Source organism: Myotis daubentonii, chromosome 1 (genome assembly GCF_963259705.1).
Source record: "Myotis daubentonii chromosome 1, mMyoDau2.1, whole genome shotgun sequence".
NCBI classification, from domain to species: Eukaryota; Metazoa; Chordata; class Mammalia; order Chiroptera; family Vespertilionidae; genus Myotis; species Myotis daubentonii.
Window position 1 is genome coordinate 73,630,054 of NC_081840.1, and position 19,368 is coordinate 73,649,421.

Genomic DNA, 19,368 nt, shown 5'->3' on the forward strand with positions numbered 1-19,368 from the left:
TTTCTTCTTTCCTGCTCCAAGTCCATGCACCCTTCTCTTTTCTCTTTCTTTGCTAGCCAATTTTTTATGCTTTTGTTTTTCCTCTCATTTCTTGCTCTCTTCTTCTCCTAAATGCTTAATTAGTTTCACTTACTAAACTCAAGTCTATCTGTTCTCTCCTCTATTCTCCTTTTCCAAAATAGATGAATATATAGATAGACAAATTTTTTAAAAAATGTTTTATCTTTTTATTTTTTATTTATTGATTATTTTGTGTTTTAATTTTCTTCTCATCAGTTAATTCTCTTTCTACCTCCTCTATACTGAACCATGGCCATTCCCTTATTCATTCGATTCCTTAACCTTACATTCTGGATATAAGCTCTGCCTCTACAGATTCTGCCCCCCCCCCCTTTTTTTCTGGGTGTTTGTTGTTTGCATTTTTTGGTTTATCTGTTTTATTTTCTTAGTGTTTCCGCCCATATAGGTATATTTTTTCCCCCTACATTTTTTTTCTTTTTCTTTTCGCTCTTACATTTTTTCATTTTCTCAATATCATTGTTGCTCTCTTTTCTCTCTCCTAATTCCCTTTTCTCTGATGTTTACTTTTATTGGGGTTATTGGTGTCATGACTACATTCATGTTTTGTTCACTTTGGGTCATGTCTTGTTGAGTTGTATTTTGTGCTGTTCGGTCAACATGGTAGAGAGTGAGCCACATAACCAAACACCCTAGAGGAGACTCCATCCACAAACGGGACACTCAAGACCCAACTACACCAAGAGAACCCAAATATCCCAAGTAGAGGCCCTCCCTAGAATACCCAGTCCAGAAGACCTGAAAGATTGCACCACTGAGTCCCACAAAACATCGACTATATAAGACAAACTCAAAAAAATCTGGGTGACATAGAAGTTTGATCTAATACATAGAAATAACCACAAAGAACAGCAAAAATGGGAAGACAAAGAAACAACCCCAATACGAAAGAAAAGAAGTAATCACCAGAAAAGGAAGTAAATGAAATGGAGGCAAGCAATTTGTCAGAAAAAGAATTCAGAGCAATGGTTATAAGGCCTCTGAAAAGAAAGGAAGACAAATTCAACAACATGTGTAAGAATCAAGAAGACATGAAGAAGAACCAATAGAAAATGAAGAATGACATAGCAGCAATAAAGAACACCATAGAAAGTATCAACAGTAAACTAGAAGAAGCTGAGGACTGCATCAGCGAGCTAAAAGACAAGATAGAAAAAAACACCCAAGTAGAGCAATCACTGGGAAAAAAAAAAAAAAACTTAAAAAGCAGGAGGAGAGCCTAAGGGAGCTTTGGGACAACACAAAACGAAACAACATTCAGATAATAGGGGTACCAGAAGGAGAGGAAACTGAGCAAGGACTAGAAAACCTATTTGAAGAAAAAATAATGAGCATGTCTGACAACTGGCTCACAAAATTCCTAAAAGTTTAATAATCAGCTCTTCCAAGCCAGTATAAGCTGGACTCAGCACAATTTTATATTTTTTCCAAAATTCCTGTTGCCTGTTAGTAGAACAAGTCATAGACAAACTATGTGTTGCCTTTGTGACTGTTAAAATAAAAGAGGGGAAATTACATTCTCTGCGTGTCTTTCAGATGGGTCTGTCAGTGAGCCCGATATGGCAGCCAGCTTCTGCCCTGACCACAAGGCCTCCATGGTGCTCTTCTTGGACCGTGTCTATGGTATTAAGGATCAAACTTTTCTGCTCCACCTGCTAGAGGTTGGATTTTTACCTGATTTAAGAGCCTCTGCCTCTCTCGATACAGTAAGTGACTAAAATAAGAAAAAAAAAATTCCCATCATTGTAAATAAATTAGTAATACTGGATTTAGAAGTGAGCACTTTTTAATCTACTTGCTGATTTCATATTAGTAGTGTGCTTTATAGGATAAGAAAACAGAGGCACCAAGTAATAGAAGTTCTTAATTTATTGGCCAGAGACTTGAATGCATGTAAACATGACCTCAGATACTCAATCCAGTTCTCTCTATTCCAAAGTTTCTCAACATCAGCACTGTTTGTTGTGGAGGGGGAATCCTGTGAATTAAGGGTGTTTAGCAGCATCAGGGCCTCTACCTGCTACCCCCCAGACTAATTCTAGATTTCACCAAATGTTTCCTGCAAGACAAAATCACCCTCATGTGAAAAGTATGGCTGTTGCTTATGAAAAGGGCTGGTTGGCAGCATTAGAGGCTGGAAATACTCTTCCCATGTCACACCTGAGGCTGAATGCACTGGCCATCAGTCAGGATAGTCTGGAGCACAGAACATGACAAAGTCAGTACAAGAGGCCATGGGAAAATCCAAGTTTTGCAGTCAAGTGTGGGGTAGAGACATCCAATATCAAGAGACAGCAAGACAGGAGGCCCCAGGAGTTAAAGAGCTTAGATGCCTGATGCCCCAGGTCAGGACTAAGCAGAAACACTGTGCACCAGGAGTACTGGGTCCAAGGAGAAAAGACAATTAAATCAGCTTAAGTCTAAGAACATTTTACCAGTTTAGGCTTGTTTTTAAAGAGCCTGAAGCATGTCTTCTTGATCAGTCATCAAGTTTCTCAAAGACTCCACACCTAGTGTCTAACAGAGATAGCAGTCTAAATTTTGTTATAGGTGTCAGGTGGCCAATACCTTAGCTGGAATGGATTCCATTGGAATGGGTTGCTGAGAAATAGGTGAGGTGACCTGGAACTGGAAGCAGTACAGTCCCCAATATGAATGAGAACTCCACCCCTGTCTCTGGCTTGGGATTAAGAGATGGTAGAACCATGAAGGTGTTTGGGGCATGTGATCCTTTTGGATAATTACAACAATGCTTCCGACAGCTTCTTTTGTGTTCAGCTTTCTCTATATATAATATAATATAAGTATAATAATTTTTTAAACTTTTGGGGCATTCCTAAGGTTCCTGATCAAAGCATTTGATTTTTTTATAGATCAAATAAATAGTAAATGCTATCCTAGCATTTTGTGTCCAAATCACATGCCTACCTCAGCACCATCTACAAAAGAAATTTTCTATTCAGTTCCTCAGCACACACGTTTTCATGCATTCTCTTCTGAAAACTTTTAAGACACTATAATAAAAGCTCTGTCCTTCCTCATTTTAACAACTCTGTTAAAGTGATAAATGTGAAAGATTAGCTCTTTCAGTATGATTACTCAAGCTTCTAGGAGACAAACTTCTGATAATTAAGAGGAACGCCAGGAATGTGTACAGTTTATCAAATCACAAGTTACAAATATAATTACTGCAATGATCACAGAAAATAATGGTAATATTTCATCTCTGCATATCTCCAGGTTTTTTTAAAAGTTTTGAAGATGATAGTTAAATATGCTTTTGCTAAATTTCATGTCACTAAGTGAGCCCTCCCTGAATCCAGTCTAAGTGAACAAGAGAGAACACTGTGTGTGAGAATTATACCATTTTAGAGAAGGTCCTACATTTCTACTCCTTGGACACTTATTCCCCTGAGGTCTGCCCTCATGTCATTTATCAGGTTATGAATTGCTCATAAATTAAGTGACAGGGGTCAGAGCTCCTCCACTGTCTCTCTGCAAAACCAGTGAGTTTGAGAGCTCCTAAGGCCTCCACCCAACTATTAATCTCAGAATCACTAGAGGAGTCTCCCTAAAGTGATAAAAAAAAGAAAAGAGCTAGAATGGGATAATAATGTAATTGAACTTTGCAAATATCAAGGGTTTGGGTTAGATTGGCCATCACCTGATTTGAAGAGTTTGGAATTCTTGGAGGAGGCCGGATACTTGTGGATCAGCCAGCCTTTGCTTTCTTCTGTTTGTTTATTTTTAGCAGGACTTTTATTTTCATTTAAAATGCAAAAGAGAAATCAGTCTGCTGAGAAGGTACAAAGTTGTTCACTGTGTTGCTATGATATGTGTGTGCTTCCTGGCCCACTGGATGGGCGCTGGGTACACGGGGTAAGCCTTGCTCTTTCCAGAGATTAACCAGTGTCCCAACACCCTTTCCTAGGTGTCCCTAAGCACCACAGAGGCTGCACTGGCGCTAAATAGGTACATATGTTCTGCTGTGCTCCCGCTCCTCACAAGGTGCGCCCCTCTCTTTGCTGGAACGGAGCACTACACCTCTTTGATCGATTCAACACTGCAGACAATATACAGGCTGTCCAAGGGACGTTCCCTCACCAAAGCTCAGAGAGACACCATAGAAGAATGTTTGCTTGCCATTTGCAAGTAAGTACCCCCTCCCATGTGTTTCACCTCTGCATACGCATCCATGTCACCTGTGTGTACGTACCCATGTCAGCTGCATTCAATTGTATGACAATCTAAAAACTGGAGAATCCAGTCTGAAGAAGCTTCCAGGCCTTTGTCATACACCAACCCTACCCCAAACATCCCTCTATTTGCCCCAGGCTCTTTTTGATCCCTGTGAGGAGGGCGGGGGGCACTACTCAGGCTCTATCCCATAGGGTTGGTGGACCAGGAGATGAGACTGTCTTTCAGGCCTGAAGTATTCAGATTAAGAACTACTGTTTTAGTTCCTAAGACAGAGCTAGAAGCAGGCTTTCCCTCTGAGTGGACCTTCACACAGAGGCCAGACCGTAAGAGTGAATCAAAGCAGCCCACCTCCTCAGGGCCTGGGAGCAAAGAGAAGAAGCCCCAGTGGGAAGTAAGGACACACTGCACACAGGCATCAGAGCCACCAAGAATAGAAAGTTAACTCTACCCAAGAGCTGTGGGTCCTCAGGAAACTCCATTGGGTCTGGTGGCCGCTGGTCCCAGGACCAGGTCTCCTGCTTTAAGCCAGTTTTCCACCTCCACTGCATATGAGAATTGCCTGGGGCAATACTAGGTTAATATCCCAGTCCCCAGGTCACACCTCCACCCCCAAATCCAACCTTTAGGGATGGGACCCAGACATCTAGCCTTTGAAGCTCCCAGGTGATTCCATAATGCAGCCAAGGTTGATAACCTCTGCTTTAGGTTGTCCTGGAGACAGAACCCACAGACCAGGTATGGTCCCAATTCTTGTTGAATAAGCTGTTTCCTAATCACACAAGGGATGACCATGTATTGAGGGGCTAGGGTCACCTAGAAAAAAAAACAGTCAATTGGTTCTTTAGAACATCAAACTAAAAAGCAGTATCACACTTATATTTTAAATATAATAAAGTTTCTCCTATTTAAATGCTTTATTACAATTAAGCTATATCTGCTGTCTTTCTATCATCTGGCCTACAGGCTTTAACTACTTCAGGGGACTAGCGTGTCCTTGCTCAGTACCATTTGCCCAGGATGTGGACTAGAGGGCAGAGGATGGATGGAGAGAGGGACGAGGCCAGGAGGGAAGGGCCTCCCCCGAGGCCTCATAAAAGAGATTTCTCTCTGAGCTCCTCCACCAAAATCAGGGCCTATACTCTGAAACGATTTCATTCTCATTCCAGGATTATTGTAACTGGAAGAGAATTATAGTCATAGAATTTTTTGGTCTTGAAAGAGAAAAAGCTGGGTAGATGCACTTACAGGCCTCTAGGAATCAGTAGGGTGCCTGGGTTTCCACTCTGCCTCTCCCAAAGGAAGAGTAATGGCCCAGTTACTTGGGTAGATGGGTCTCTGCTTTTCTTCTCAATGGTGGCAAGGGAATAAATAATGAGTTTACAGACTAGAAATCCTATCACTATTGATTCTGTAATTGGCTGGTAACTGTATCAGGAGCAGCTGCAGATCTTGCTCTGCCTTTTTCTAGATCTGAGCTCAGCAGGTGTCTTAGAAACCAGACCAATCAAGGAGCCCTGTCTCCCAGCATAAGCTACTTCCTGGTATTAAAACCATGTTGGTGAGACTGATATCAGCTGCAAATGCTTCTAAAAAATCAGACCTTGGGGAAATTAGACTCTTACATCAAACTGAAAATGTAGCTAACAGCCCTATTACCACACTCAGAGGGGCTTCCACACTCCTCTTGGCCCACGTGAGCTCTCGATACAGTGACGAGCTGGTTGAATTTAACTTGTTTATTTTTAATAAGTCAGGAATTAATAGAATTAGAGATTTATTTCATGCCTTGATTTTATTCAAGTTGGTCAATCTTAAGTGATATTCCTAATCCACTAAACAATAATGTGAAAGTTGAGGAATTTTACATCATAATTACTAGAGTCAGCTACAAGGCCATTGACTGGCTGTGTATTTTGACTGACCCCTTTCACTCCAGGGTTTTTTATCAACAGAGCAGCTCTAGGAAAAGTTTTATTGTCCATCTCTGTTTCCATCGATCTTCCTTGTAGATGCCTCTGAGGCTTTCCTTCCCGACATTCCAGCTCTTTACCCTCAAAGTGACTAGCTTTACCTTCATGATTCTTAGGCACCTGTGGAAGGAATTCATGGCTTCACAAACTGACCTTCTCTGTCACATCGTGTGTATTATATGCACGCACTTTTCTCTGCAGAGAATCCAGAGATTCTACTAGATTTTTTTAAAACTTGGTAATCTAATTTGGGACAACATGGATGGGCCTAAAGTGTATCACACTAAGTGAAATAAGTCCAACAGAGAAAAAAAATACCGTATGATTTCACTTATATGTGGAATAAAAAAAAACAAAACAAAAGGAATGAACAAACAAAAGAGAAACAGACTCATAGATATAGACAATAAACTGACTGATGGCTGTTGGGTGGAAAAGGTGAAGGGATTAAGAAGTACAAATCGGCAGTTACAGAAGACTTTCAGGTATGTAAAGTATAGCATAGGGAATATACTCAGTAATATGATGGTGCCAGATGGGTACTAGACTTAAGGTGATCACTTCATAAGTTATATAAATGTCTAGTCATTATGTTATACACCTGAAACTATTATAATATTGTATGTCAATTATAATTGCAAAATAATTATTTAAATCTAAAAAAAAAGATTTAAAAGTTTGGCAATCTGAAAATAAAGGCTAAATCAAACTTGCTTATCTCTCCTTCCTCTATCTCAGAATTCACCTGCATCCAATGCCAAGGCCATAAACTCTTTAATAATTGTATAAATCATTCCCTAATTAGTTAGTGTCTTTGCTGTTTAAAGGAGTGTTTTTAGGATGGAGACTTAGCCCAAAGAAATTATTCCAATAATGAGAATTTCAAAGATCAATAGTAACTCAGGGGGCCTTAAACTTCCCTCCAGATCATGCCAGTAGGTGGCCTCAGATTCCACCTATGCAGCTCCTCAACTCCAGCTTCTCCCTCTGCAGAGCTCAGGAGGACTTGGGATCCTTATAGAATAAAAGTACCTGCCTCTTCTTCCTGTTACAGTGGCTGGACTTTGAATGTGCATAAACCCTAGAACATCCTTTCACCTGGTGATTGGACTTTAACCTTAGGCACCTCAATTTATTAGCCACATGTCCCTCTTTCTGTATCTACCTATACTCTGTCTTTAAAGTGTTTTATTGTGGGCTGTGCTTTACAAGATCTTGTCTTTGAGGAGCTGATTGTTTTGAGGCTTCGTTCTAATAGATGGTTATTGCTGCGTGTTTCTTGTATTCTTTCTTATTTTCTTCCTTATTTTTTTATTCTATCCTGTTCTTCCTATTCCGTGCTGCAGTCACCTGAGGCCTTCCATGTTACAGCAGCTCCTGCGACGCCTTGTTTTTGATGTGCCCCAGCTCAATGAATACTGCAAAATGCCCCTGAAGGTAAGCCTCGCGCTTGTGACAGAAGTACAGTCCATGGCACAGGACACTTGCCTTGTAGAACGGGATGTCCTCTCGATTTGGGAGCAAAATACATGCTAAAGGGGCTTCACTCCTTTGAGAGCTAATAAGATGCAGCCTGCAAAATGAAGCCCTCCCTGAGCGTGTCTGCTGGAGGAGACTTCCCGATTCAGTAACTGCTCCGGCTTTCTGGGTTGGCTTTCCACCAAGTTCTTGTGACTTAGCAGAGGTTAGTGAAGCAACTTGGGTTTTGTGCTTTCCTGCCCTAATTAGGCTTGCAGAATATTTTCAGTCTCAAACACCTTTGAAAGCTTGTGATTGTTCATTTAAGTACAGCAACTAAAGTGTCCCTTTTCTCTTCCATACTATTTTGTGTTTTTCCTTTATAACAGATCCCCCCCCCTTTTTTTACTTCTTTTTCTTTGCTGATGAAAAGGAAGGCCACAGAGCCTTCCCTTTTCTTTCTTTCTTTCTTTCTTTCTTTCTTTCTTTCTTTCTTTCTTTCTTCCTTTCTTTCTTTCTTTTTTTTAAAATATATTTTATTGATTTTTTACAGAGAGGAAGGGAGAGGGATAGAGAGTTAGAAACATCGATGAGAGAAACACCGATCAGCTGCCTCCTGCACATCTCCTACTGGGGATGTGCCCGCAACCCAAGTACATGCCCTTGACCGGAATCGAACCTGGGACCTTTCAGTCCACAGGCCGACGCTCTATCCACTGAGCCAAACCAGTTTTGGCTCTTTCTTTTTTATTTTTTTGTTTGTTTTTTGTTTCCTCATTCCTGAATTTCTCATAAATTACAAACATTTTATCACTAGCACTGTGAGCACCTGAGTCTGGGGGGTGAGGGGGCGGGGGTCATCGGAATCACCCCCCACACAAGAGGGCAGCTGGTTTTTTGCTCTTTTCCCTTTGTGGCATCTGCGATATAGCATTTTCAAAGGTGTCAGCCATCACCAAAAATTCTGCCTGGTGATTTTAACAAAATTTTTTCTTTTTTCAGAAATAGTCCAAGCGAGGATTTCAAGAAGCATTTTACTAAGATTAAACAGAATTCCCGGGAGGGAGCCTTTAGTTCAGTGCTCTCTCTCCACACCAGCAGAGAGCAGCTTGTTCGCTGTCAGAGATTCCACCGCCCTCCAAGGGCTCATTTGTCTCTCCAACCCTAACCGCCCCAGTTCTGATCTCAGAAAGCACCTTGGCGGAAAGCCAGGGTTCTCGCAGTTCACGCTGGCCTTGCTTCCTCAGCAGGCCTGACTGTCAGCGAGATTCTGACTCCCACAGAGGAGCCTATAAATAGTCCTCAGTAAGCCCACTTTTACTTCTTAGATCAGGGATTTTTTATTGACTGTATTGGAGTGACATTGGTTAATAATAGTTTGTGGGCTTCAGGTGTACAATTCTATAACACATCATCTGTGTATTGTGTGTTCACCGCCCCGAGTCAAGTCTCCTTCCATCACTATTTACACTCCCTGTACCCTCTTCTACCTTCCCCAAGCCCCCTTTCCTTCTGTTGTCTGTGTCTATGAATTTTGGTTTGTTTGTTTGTTTTCTTAATCTGTCCACACCTTTTTTTTTTCTTTTTTTTTTTTTAATATATTTTATTGATTTTTTACAGAGAGGAAGGGAGAGAGATAGAGAGTTAGAAACACTGATCAGCTGCCTCCTGCACATCCCCTACTGGGGAAGTGCCCGCAACCCAGGTACATGCCCTTGACCGGAATCGAACCTGGGACCTTTCAGTCCGCAGGCCGACGCTCTATCCACTGAGCCAAACCTTTTTCACCCAACTCCGAAACCCCTACCTTTCCCCTCTTAGAGGATGTGGATCCCACCTGCTGGGATGGGAACATTGGCAGTGTACTTCTGCCCTCTGCTGGCCATATGTGAAACTGTTGTTACACGCAGGGCCATCAGATGGAGTGAAAGGGAAGGAAGTCATGGGCAGTAAGCAATCTAGAGAAAATCTTCAGACTCACAGTCCCCTCCCCATACCAGCATGACCCAGCACCTTCCAGATTCATAAGCAAAGGTCTCCGAAGAAATTCTTCCTACTCCTGACTGACTGGAACAACACCCCGTGACTACTTTCAGAGTGTAGAATTTTCTCATTTGAGTGGAAATAGTGATCCATTCTTCAGTAACTGCTAGGGGCACCTTAGGAGGCACATGAATTAATTAGGCGGTTTCGGTTCGGGCTGGAGCTCATTAGGCAGGAAAGCAGACCATTCCCGGGGGTGGTTGAAGGCCTGTCTCTAGATGGCCCACCTGTTTCCATGTTCGTTTCGCTCTCCTGATGGCTGCTTGCTGTTTTATTCTCCCCTGCACGTTGTCGATGCCTGTGGATCTTCGCTACCCCTCCCCACTGGTGCTGCCCTGTTGGAACCCGCCAGCTTCTGACGAGCCACTATGAGCAGTGCTGGAAGTATTACTGCCTGCCCTCGGGGTGGGGCAGCTACGGCCTCGCTGTGGAGGAGGAGCTGCACCTCACGGAGAAGCTCTTCTGGGGGATTTTTGACTCCCTCTCCCACAAGGTAACGGGGTGCTTCTCGAACAGGGAGGGAAGCCCTCAGCGACCCCAGCTGCTACAGATCATAACGGCTAATCGCTGTTCAGCTTCACCCCGTGCTAGGCACTGCGCCAAGTACTTCCCAACTGTGTTACACTCATCCTTACCCCCACCCCCTGAAATGGGAACTGCTCTAACCCCTCCTTTGACAAGTGAGGGAAAGTCTCAGAGCAATTGAATACCTTGCCAGACACACAAAGCTAGTACAGGGAAGAGCTACTACCAGAGTGAATCTCAAAAACACTTCCTGGCCTCAGTCTCCGTGACTGAGCCCACTGCCACTCCTTCCCCAACGTGAGGCCCCTGTTAGCTGGTCTTCGCCAGGTCCAGCCTAGAGGAGAAGTCATGACATCTGCTCAGGTCAGGATGTGGGATTCTAGGAGACTTCAGCCACAGTGAGGGAGGTTACTCAGAACCACTCGTTTAGGGAGGAGAACTGAGGGCCTCTGAACCCAGAGCCTCCCACACTGCCTGATGGAAACACAGCTGCGACTCAGAATTTCCACGTCCTCCAAGCCAGTTTATTTAGATTTTCGAGGTCATCGGCTTTAGGTCTGGCTTTCTTACAGAAATCTGGAACGTGTGTGTAGGTGTTCACCTGCACTTATTGCTGTCTTCACTCCTGTAGTCCTTTGGTCTGTGTAAGCAGGTCCAAAGCTGTCCCTACCCCATGTTATCTGACTGGAATCCCTTCCTTGCCAGTTCAAGAGAGAATGGATGTGCTATGAGCAGTCTGCTGGTGCTATCAACGCATGGCCCACATCAGCTACTGCAGAGCCTAGCACAGCTTCGTATGCCCTCTCCAGCTACAGGTTGGGTCAGTTTCTATGCGCCTCTACGGCAAGCAGGTTTATAGACATTTCTGGCCTAGTTAGAACCTGTTTAACCCTTTCTTAAAAGTAACTATTTATGAGATACAGCTTTTTTAAAAAAAATCCTCACCCAAGGATATGTTTTTGTTTTTAAGAGAGGAAGGGGGGAAAGAGAGAGAGAGACATTGATGTGAGAAAGAAGCATCAATTGGTTGCCTCCCGAGGGCACCTCAACTAGGGATTGAAGCCTAGCTCTGTGCCCTAACCAGAAATCAGACCCACAACCTTTTGGTGTATGGGACGACGCTCCAACCAACTGAGCCACCTGGCCAGGCCTAGGAGATACTGATTTAAATCTTGATTTAACATTTTTCAACATGAAGCAAATAGTGACTGGAGGGCTTTGCAGACTGTGTTGTCATCCTCCAAGGACCCCTGGTTTCCACCAAGTGTGTTAAAGGGCTCCCCTGTTCCCCACGCTGGTTGACCTGGACAAATGAGGGCATGGTACTTTTCTCAGCTAATTGGGGAATGCTTCCACCTGATGGCCACGGGTCTGGTTTCTGTACCAACACGCTCTTTGGTTTTCCTCACAGAAGTATGACCCAGATCTTTTCCGAATGGCCCTGCCTTGTCTCAGTGCTATCGCCGGGGCCTTGCCACCCGATTACTTGGACACCAGGATCTCAGCCACATTGGAGAAGCAGATCTCAGTGGATGCAGACGGCAACTTTGACCCCAAACCGATCAACACCATGAAGTGAGTCCAGACCACCTCTAAGCTGGTCTTATATTTTGTCCAGTGGCCAGTGTTTCTCTTTCAGAAGGTGGCAAGAAATATGAGTCTTTTTCTTGCCTCCTGCCAACACTTTGTCATTTCTCTTGACACTACAAGTCATATCAGGCACTGGATCTTGCCCTCGGTTCCTGAAGGATTAATCCATCCATATCCGATTTCATACCGTATGATTATATGCTAGGCTTTTGTTTTAGAGGGTGGGGTTGGTTTATTTATTATGAGACGGATGCTCTCCACAAATAAATGTCATCTGCGACATTGCAAGAACCACCCTGACAAATGAGGCAATTAATTTATTAATGAGTTTTTTTGGCAAAAATCTTCACATTTTTTGAATTAGGCCTGTACAGTTCTAATTGCACCATACATCAAAACAGCTCCAGAAGTAGCACTCGGCTGAGCCCTGACAAGGCTTGGGTGTGACGGCAGAACAGCATGGGGTCCTTATCTGAGAGACTGGCCCTGCTCTCCCCCATGCCAGGGCATGCTGAAACTTGGTTACAATCCTACAATATCACCTTTAATTTCTCCCTCTGATTCTCCAGCATCTCTCCTGGGGGATGATTAGGCCATGGATGAAACATGCTCAATTTTGGCTGGTGGCGGGTCCACCCCAGTTATGATTATGTGTTGTAGGGCATCTCTAGGTACATTCTGAGAGAAGAGCTCCAAACCGGCTTTAGAGTGAGCAGGGAAAGTAAGACATCCTATACAGCTCCTCGGACTTGTGTTTTGTGGCAGTAGTTCTCAAATGAGAGCCACAGCCTAAGCTCTTCCCTGGGGCTGTCAGCTTTGATAACATATAAAACTGTTATATGTTAACAATTAGTACACAGTTCATCAGATGGAGCGTTGAGCTGAATGGATGGTGGGAAACAGAATTGAACCTGCTATAAGGATGAGATAAGAGGCAGGGTAAGCCATCGAGCTCAATGAAAATATAAGTGTGCTGACAGATGACAAATGGTGTAATAATGTGATGCTTTTATAAATATTACTAGTGACTCGTCGCTCAAAATCACGTGAGACCTGGGACCCCTCACCATGGGACTACCCTGAGTCCCAGAGTCCCACCCTATGTGGCCGGCACACTGCAGGATGGCCCCAACTCCTGGAGTGCCACCCCGATGCCCTGCCTCTGGGCTGCACAGAGCAGCCGCCAGGCCCCGCCCCTGCAGCATGCACACAGGGCCGCTGAAACCCCAGCAGAAGCCACATGAAGTGGATGCCGGGACCCCCGCGCCCCTGTGGGGTCGCAGGAACCCTAGCAGAAGCTGCTCGAAGTGGCCGCCGGCCCTGGCCCAGCGGCCCTGCCCCCGCTGTGCGCGTCACGATCTTCTGATGGTGTTACAGTGTGAGGGTCAATTTGCATATTATCTCTTTATTATATAGGAGGATGAGACAATGCTATACTCCAGCAATTTGTGTGCTAATGATGAGTGGTTCCATGTTGACTTGAGAGTTCTGGTTTCTTTGCATATACCTTGACATCAGTGTGGTTCTTCAAGTGATGTGAGTAATAGAGACTAACTCTGGCTGATGTGAGCAGAAAGGGGCTTTATTGCAAGGATCAGAGGTCATTATCAGAACCTAGTGAAACCAGCCTCAGCAGGAGCAGAAACCAGGACAGAGTGGCCAAGTGGGCAGTCTTCAGGCGTCCCCATTGGATGAACCTCCTTGAAGAGTGTGCTGCCCTGGTCTCACCTGACTCAAGATTCAAATTCCTGGGAAAGTGAGTCTGAATGGCCCAGTCCGACACCCACCTCAGTTTACATAAGACTCTGTGCAATGTAGGATTTGTTCCTTACAGGAAAAGGGAGGTGCTGTGGCCAACAGAAGGGACAAAAACTGCTAAACTGATGGAAATGACAGGTGTCTAGTGTACTTCCAAAATTGTACTATTTAAAGGTGAGTCACTGAACCCAAAAAGGTAGACACCCAGTTTTTGGTAACATTTGGTCCTCTAGCCACCACTCCTGCCACTCCCAGATTGTAGCCACAAGATGACAGGCCCGTGTCTTTGGATGAAGGGATTCTCACTGTGTAACCTAGACAGGTCTCTCCCAGGAGCCAAAGTGGCTCTTCAGGAGCCAAAAGAACCTAGAACAGCTGGAGGGAGGCCACCTACACAGCAGAGCCTCCTGCAGAGTGGTCCCCTGATTGGACCTGGGTATGTCAGGTCTGCCACACCTTCTGCTCAGAAAGTTCCATGTACCTAGGGTCCAGCTTCAGCTTTGGGTTAGCTGATTGATCAAATCCAGCTTCGATGGCTGATTGTTGATTCTGGCCATCTTTTTAGCATGCACATGTGGCTGAGGTGCTTGGCGAGGTTGTAATTTGATTTTTTCCCTTCTCATTTCAGTTTCTCCTTGCCTGAAAAATTGGAATACATCGTCACCAAGTATGCTGAGCATTCACATGATAAGTGGGCCTGTGACAAGGTAGGGATTATCCTCCAGCTGACATTTGTCAGAGGGAAAAATGGTCCAAGAACATTAAAGGGTCCAATGCTGGAAATCTGCCTGATGTGTCTAAGTGACAGGCTCACCAGGCCGAGAGCATTCATTATTTCTGAGCAGTACTCTCCCAGGGTTGGTGGAGGTCAGGGAAATAGGCGGAAGAAGCTGGAGGTGCTGCTTTCTGTATTTTTCTCAAGAAGATCATCGATTCTATGAGTGTTCGCTTCTTTCTCAACATTGCATTCCCTGGAATTTGCACCCAAGCACGTGCTTGCATGTGTTCAACCTAAATGCTTAATGCAGGGTGGGAGGCTTTTATTCCATTTCCTCTTTGAATTTTTTTTTATTTTTATTTTTTTGGAAAAGGGAAAATGAAATTAAAAGCCTTACCCCTGCATTTTGCCAAGAAGCTGGATTTTATTCTAGGGAGGGAGGACACACATCTTCCCATGGCAGCCGGCAGCGTAAGTCCCAGACTCTCCCTTATTAATAAGCCTGTCCATCTGGTGTTTAAAATTCCTCACCACATGAGGTCAGCCTGCTTAATGCGTGTAATTGCTCTGTCAGCCCTTTAATGCTGGCAGGAGAGTGGGAGGAATGTGCCAAAGATGTCCAGGATTCCTGGGGGCGGCTGGCTAAGGGTTGGGGCCATTGCTCAGTTGCAGCTTCAGCGTGGAGCTGAGGAGCAAGCCCACAGTGGGGCCACAGAAACCACCTCCATGCCACATGCCCTGGAGAGGGACACCTTGCACCACTGGCTCAGCCTTGGAGTTGGTCTGGGCTCAGCTCCTAATCTTCCATCGTCCCAACTGGGGACCAATGATCACAACAATCATTGTAATTGTAGGAAGGGCCAATACCTCATGGTTTGAGAGCAGGGGTTGGGTAAACTATTCTGTAAAAGGCCAGATAGTGGACATTTTAGGCTTTGTGGCCAGAGAGCCTCCGTTGCAACTGCTCGTCTCTGCCATCACAGCACAGAAGCAGCCACAGACGTTGCATAGATGAAGGCGCATGCCTGGGCCCAGTAAAACTGTGTTTATGGAACAGATGGTCGGCCAGACTTGGCCCAATGGCTGTAGCTGGTTGACTCTTGCTCTAGACTCTAGATTCTAGAGTCTAGAGCATCTGTATTTTCTCTATTTTCTCAGCACTTGTTGCATATGCCATTGGGCCAGCCAGTGGAAGAGGGAAATGCGGCCCCCCATCAGGCCATGGCCTGTCCGTCACTAGGCTATGTGAATTTGCCTCCTTCGTCTCTCCTCAGTGTGAACCGTACCCCAGGGCTGTAGTCCGAGTTGTCATCTTCTTTTGCCCAGAAGGTTGTGATGATCTCCTAACTAGTCTCCCCTCAAGCACTTTCCCAGCCCGCCCTTCACACCACAGGCAAGTGACAGCTTCAGTGTGCAGATCTGGTGATATCCTACCCCTGCTCTCCATCACAGCCCCTTCTCCTTGTTAACGTTCCTTAACAGCTTCTAACTATTTTTAATATACAGGTCAAAATCTTTAATGTGCCTGATAGGCACAGCCTAATCTGGCCTCTACTACCATCTCTAACATCACCTTTCCTTTCACCCTCTGCCCTCCAGCCACATCCCCTTCTTTCTACCCACTGCCCACCACACACACACACACACACACACACACACACACACACACACACACACGTGCCTGAAACCCTCCTCTAAAGCTGGGGGTCTTAATCCAGCATCTTGAAGGGTTCAGGAATCTGGAGAAGGCGCTGTGTGTAAATTAATAAAGAGTCCAGAGACAAAACATAATTTTGGAAGGCATTTTGGGGGGCCAGAGGAGCTTGGCTAAAGGAACCAAGTTCTTCTGTCTCTCTGGACCCCTTGCTTTTTATTAACACAAATTGTCCTAAAGCAAGTTAGATATACACATCAAAAGACAAGGTTTAGTATACAGAATCCATTGATGGATTGGAGGAACTGCCTTCAGCTGTTCAGGTGTTTGGCCAGTAGGAGGCAATAACATGTAGATTGAAATGTCCTCAGCTGTCTGGCAACAAGCAATCATTTATGCATCTTTTACAGGTTTGGGGAAATGCCCTTAGCCATTTCCAGATGATTCAGCCCTGTTGATATGCTGGAATTGGCTTCTGGCACTCCTCTGACTGAGCCAGGTGCCCATCTGCACTCAGACACATGCACACACCATTTATCAGCTCATCCTGCAAATACCCATCCACATGTGAATTCCTGGGATGCCTCCCTCCCAGATGTCTCAGATATAGGCCCTCTTGGCACCTTGTTCTTTTCCATCATAGTATTTCCCTTGCAGCTTTACATAGTTATATTTATAACAGTTATACATTTATGCCAGTTATCAACTATACATTTACTGGTGTGGTATTTGATTACTCTCTCTCTTCACTAGACAGTAAGCCTCACGTTTGCAAGGAAACATATTTGTTCACCATTGCCAGATGGACATCAATTATCTAACAAGAAAAAGAATATTTTTTCTGTCCTCAAGAACTCTACAGTCTTACAGAGACCAGACTGGTGGCTGCCACCGGGGAGGGGGGTTGGGACACTGCATGAAAGAGGTGAAGGGATTAAGAAATACAAATCAGTAGTTACAAAATAGTCATGAATATAAAGTAGAGCATAGGGAATATAGTCAATAATATTGCGATAACGATGTGTGGTGCCAGGTGGGTACCAGAAATATCAGAGGGACTGCTTTGAAAAGTATATAATTGCCCAACCACTACGCTGTACACCTGAAATCAATACAAAATAACACTGACATTAACTGGAAAAAATTTTAAATAAATTAATTAAAAATAAAAGAACCTTACAGTATTATGGGAGAAACAGAATAAATCAGCCATGGTGGCACAGGGTGTCCACTGCTGTGATGGGCATGAGCACAGCGTTAGAGCACACAGGAGGAGTCCCTGGTCCCATAATGGGGGTCCAGGGACACTTCCTTGAGCTGGTGACACCTACAGTAAGTGACAAAGGACAGGGAGTTCGGGCACAGAGCACCAAGCGTATTGTAAGCTATGGGGGCAGCAGGTACAGATCTAGAGAAGCAAGAGAGAGTGTGGTGGCTTTAGGGAACCCTAGTTCAATATGGCAGGACATGGAGTGGGGAAGGGGAAGAATGGTGAGATGAGTATGGACAGGCAACGAGGTCTTTGCTATAGCTTTAGAGGCCAGAAAGTGTTTGCATTTTGCCATGATGGCAGCTGGGAACCAGAAAATATTAAAGCAGTCGAGTGCCCTGATGGGGGTGATTTTGTAGATCTCATCTAGCAGTGCTGTAGAAAATGGGTCAGAAAGGTGGTGGACTGGAGGCAGGGGGCCTGTGTAAGAAGCTGGTGCAGTAACCCAGGTGATGACTGGCGGTGGCCTGAACTAAAATCCTGGAGGGAGATGGGAGGGGGGACCATGTGAGGAGATGCAGAGGAAGAGGGGTTGTCAGGGGAGATTCCCACATTTCTGGCTCAGAAAGTGAGTGTCAGCTGGTGCCATTCCCTCAGGTCGAGGGAACCCCAGAGGCGGAGCCACTCTGAGAAGTAAAATGCAGGCTCTGTGCAGGCATGTTGGAGGAACCTGTGGAAACATGGAAGCAGAGCTTATGTAGGTTTGGAAATTAGGAAAGAGATCTGGGCTGGACATACTGAGTCCTCATATGGACTGTGAACTCCAATCGTATCACCCAGGGAGAGTGTGCCCCATGAGAAGGGACAGAACCTTGAGACACATTAACAAGTGGGCAGCGGCAGAGATTGAGCAACAGCAGCCAGGAGTCGTTAAGCTGTGAGGTTACGGAAGTCGGGGACACGTGCCTGCCTCTGTGCCTACGGTGTCTAGGACAGAGTCCAGCACCTACAGTAGTAGGCATGCAAGCAGTGTTTGTTGAGTGACTCTTGAAATTCTTAAACTTCTGTGACTCCCCGCATTACTACAGTTCTGCTATGGGGATGGCGGACAGGGTTGCAGTGGCCAGCGGGTCCTCACAGGCCTTTAGCCTTGACTTCTGTCCCTGCCTGAGAACACTGCCAGAAGCATTGTTCTCAGGTCTTTTGAAACATCCTTTTATCTGTCGTGAGCCTGAAACACAAGCGAGTCAGTGGAGGGGACAGCAGCTAAAACAAGAAGAAATGAAGGAGCGGAGTTCAACATTCAGGGGCAGAGAGCCTGACAGCCTGAATGGATCCATTAGACATTTTGCGGGGGCAATTTCCAAGCTCTGTCACCCCCCATTATTCCATTCGTTCAGTGCAGATAGAAACTGGGATGTGGGTCACATAGCGGGGCTCCTAGGGTGCCAAGGATATTTGAAGTGAGAACCTTTCTGCAGAGTCAGAGCGGGTGGAAATACGGAATTTCCCTGGACGAGAACATGAAGACCCATCCACTGATAAGGCCCTTCAAGACACTGACGGAGAAGGTAAGGAGCGGGCCTCGGGTCACACCGCGCAGCTTCTGGTGTCCTGCCCTGGGGACTGTCAGAGGAGGCCCGGGCACATTCACCCTCAGCGCCTTAGAGACTTTCAAACGCAGTCAACTCCTCACCACCTGGGACGCCTGGGGGCCAGCCTTGGTCTGTTCTTAGCCTCTGAGAGCCCCTTGGAGAGAGAAGCTCAGCCCAGCACTTAGAGGCGGAGCCAAATGCATTTGTAGGCCACTTGCTGCTGAACTAGGAAGGGCTTCTGTTCGATTGTTGAGGCGGGGAGAGGGGTAGTGGGAGATAATCAGGGAAGATAATAGGAGTAGAAAAGAGAGTCCCCAAGGACATACGCAGGTCTCTTGGGGTTTTTTAACTAAGAAATGTGGTTCAGCCCACTCTGAGTTCCTGTCTGCGGTCAGTAGGGTTCTCAGTACGCGTTAGGCCTGGGGTCACATGTAAAGGGCAGCATGCGTACCTTGTGTGCATATTGACCACCTATGAAGCTTTGAGGAGAATTCTAAGTCTCAGAAACTCTGTTTCCCATGCTCCAAGGAGAGGTTTGGCAGATGCTCTGGCGAGTCCCCTCTTAACCA

At 45.3% G+C, this 19,368-nt stretch overlaps 1 protein-coding gene across 1 annotated transcript in view; it reads left to right on the forward strand.

The window, feature by feature from the left end:
• The window catches only part of RYR3 (ryanodine receptor 3), a 546,057-nt gene that overhangs the window by 427,230 nt on the left and 99,459 nt on the right, over window positions 1-19,368 (forward strand). Inside the window, 7 exon segments of the mRNA XM_059705681.1 lie at window positions 1,615-1,784; window positions 4,010-4,230; window positions 7,595-7,685; window positions 10,102-10,242; window positions 11,686-11,849; window positions 14,251-14,329; window positions 18,686-18,775. Coding sequence (XP_059561664.1) covers window positions 1,615-1,784; window positions 4,010-4,230; window positions 7,595-7,685; window positions 10,102-10,242; window positions 11,686-11,849; window positions 14,251-14,329; window positions 18,686-18,775 — 956 coding nt within the window.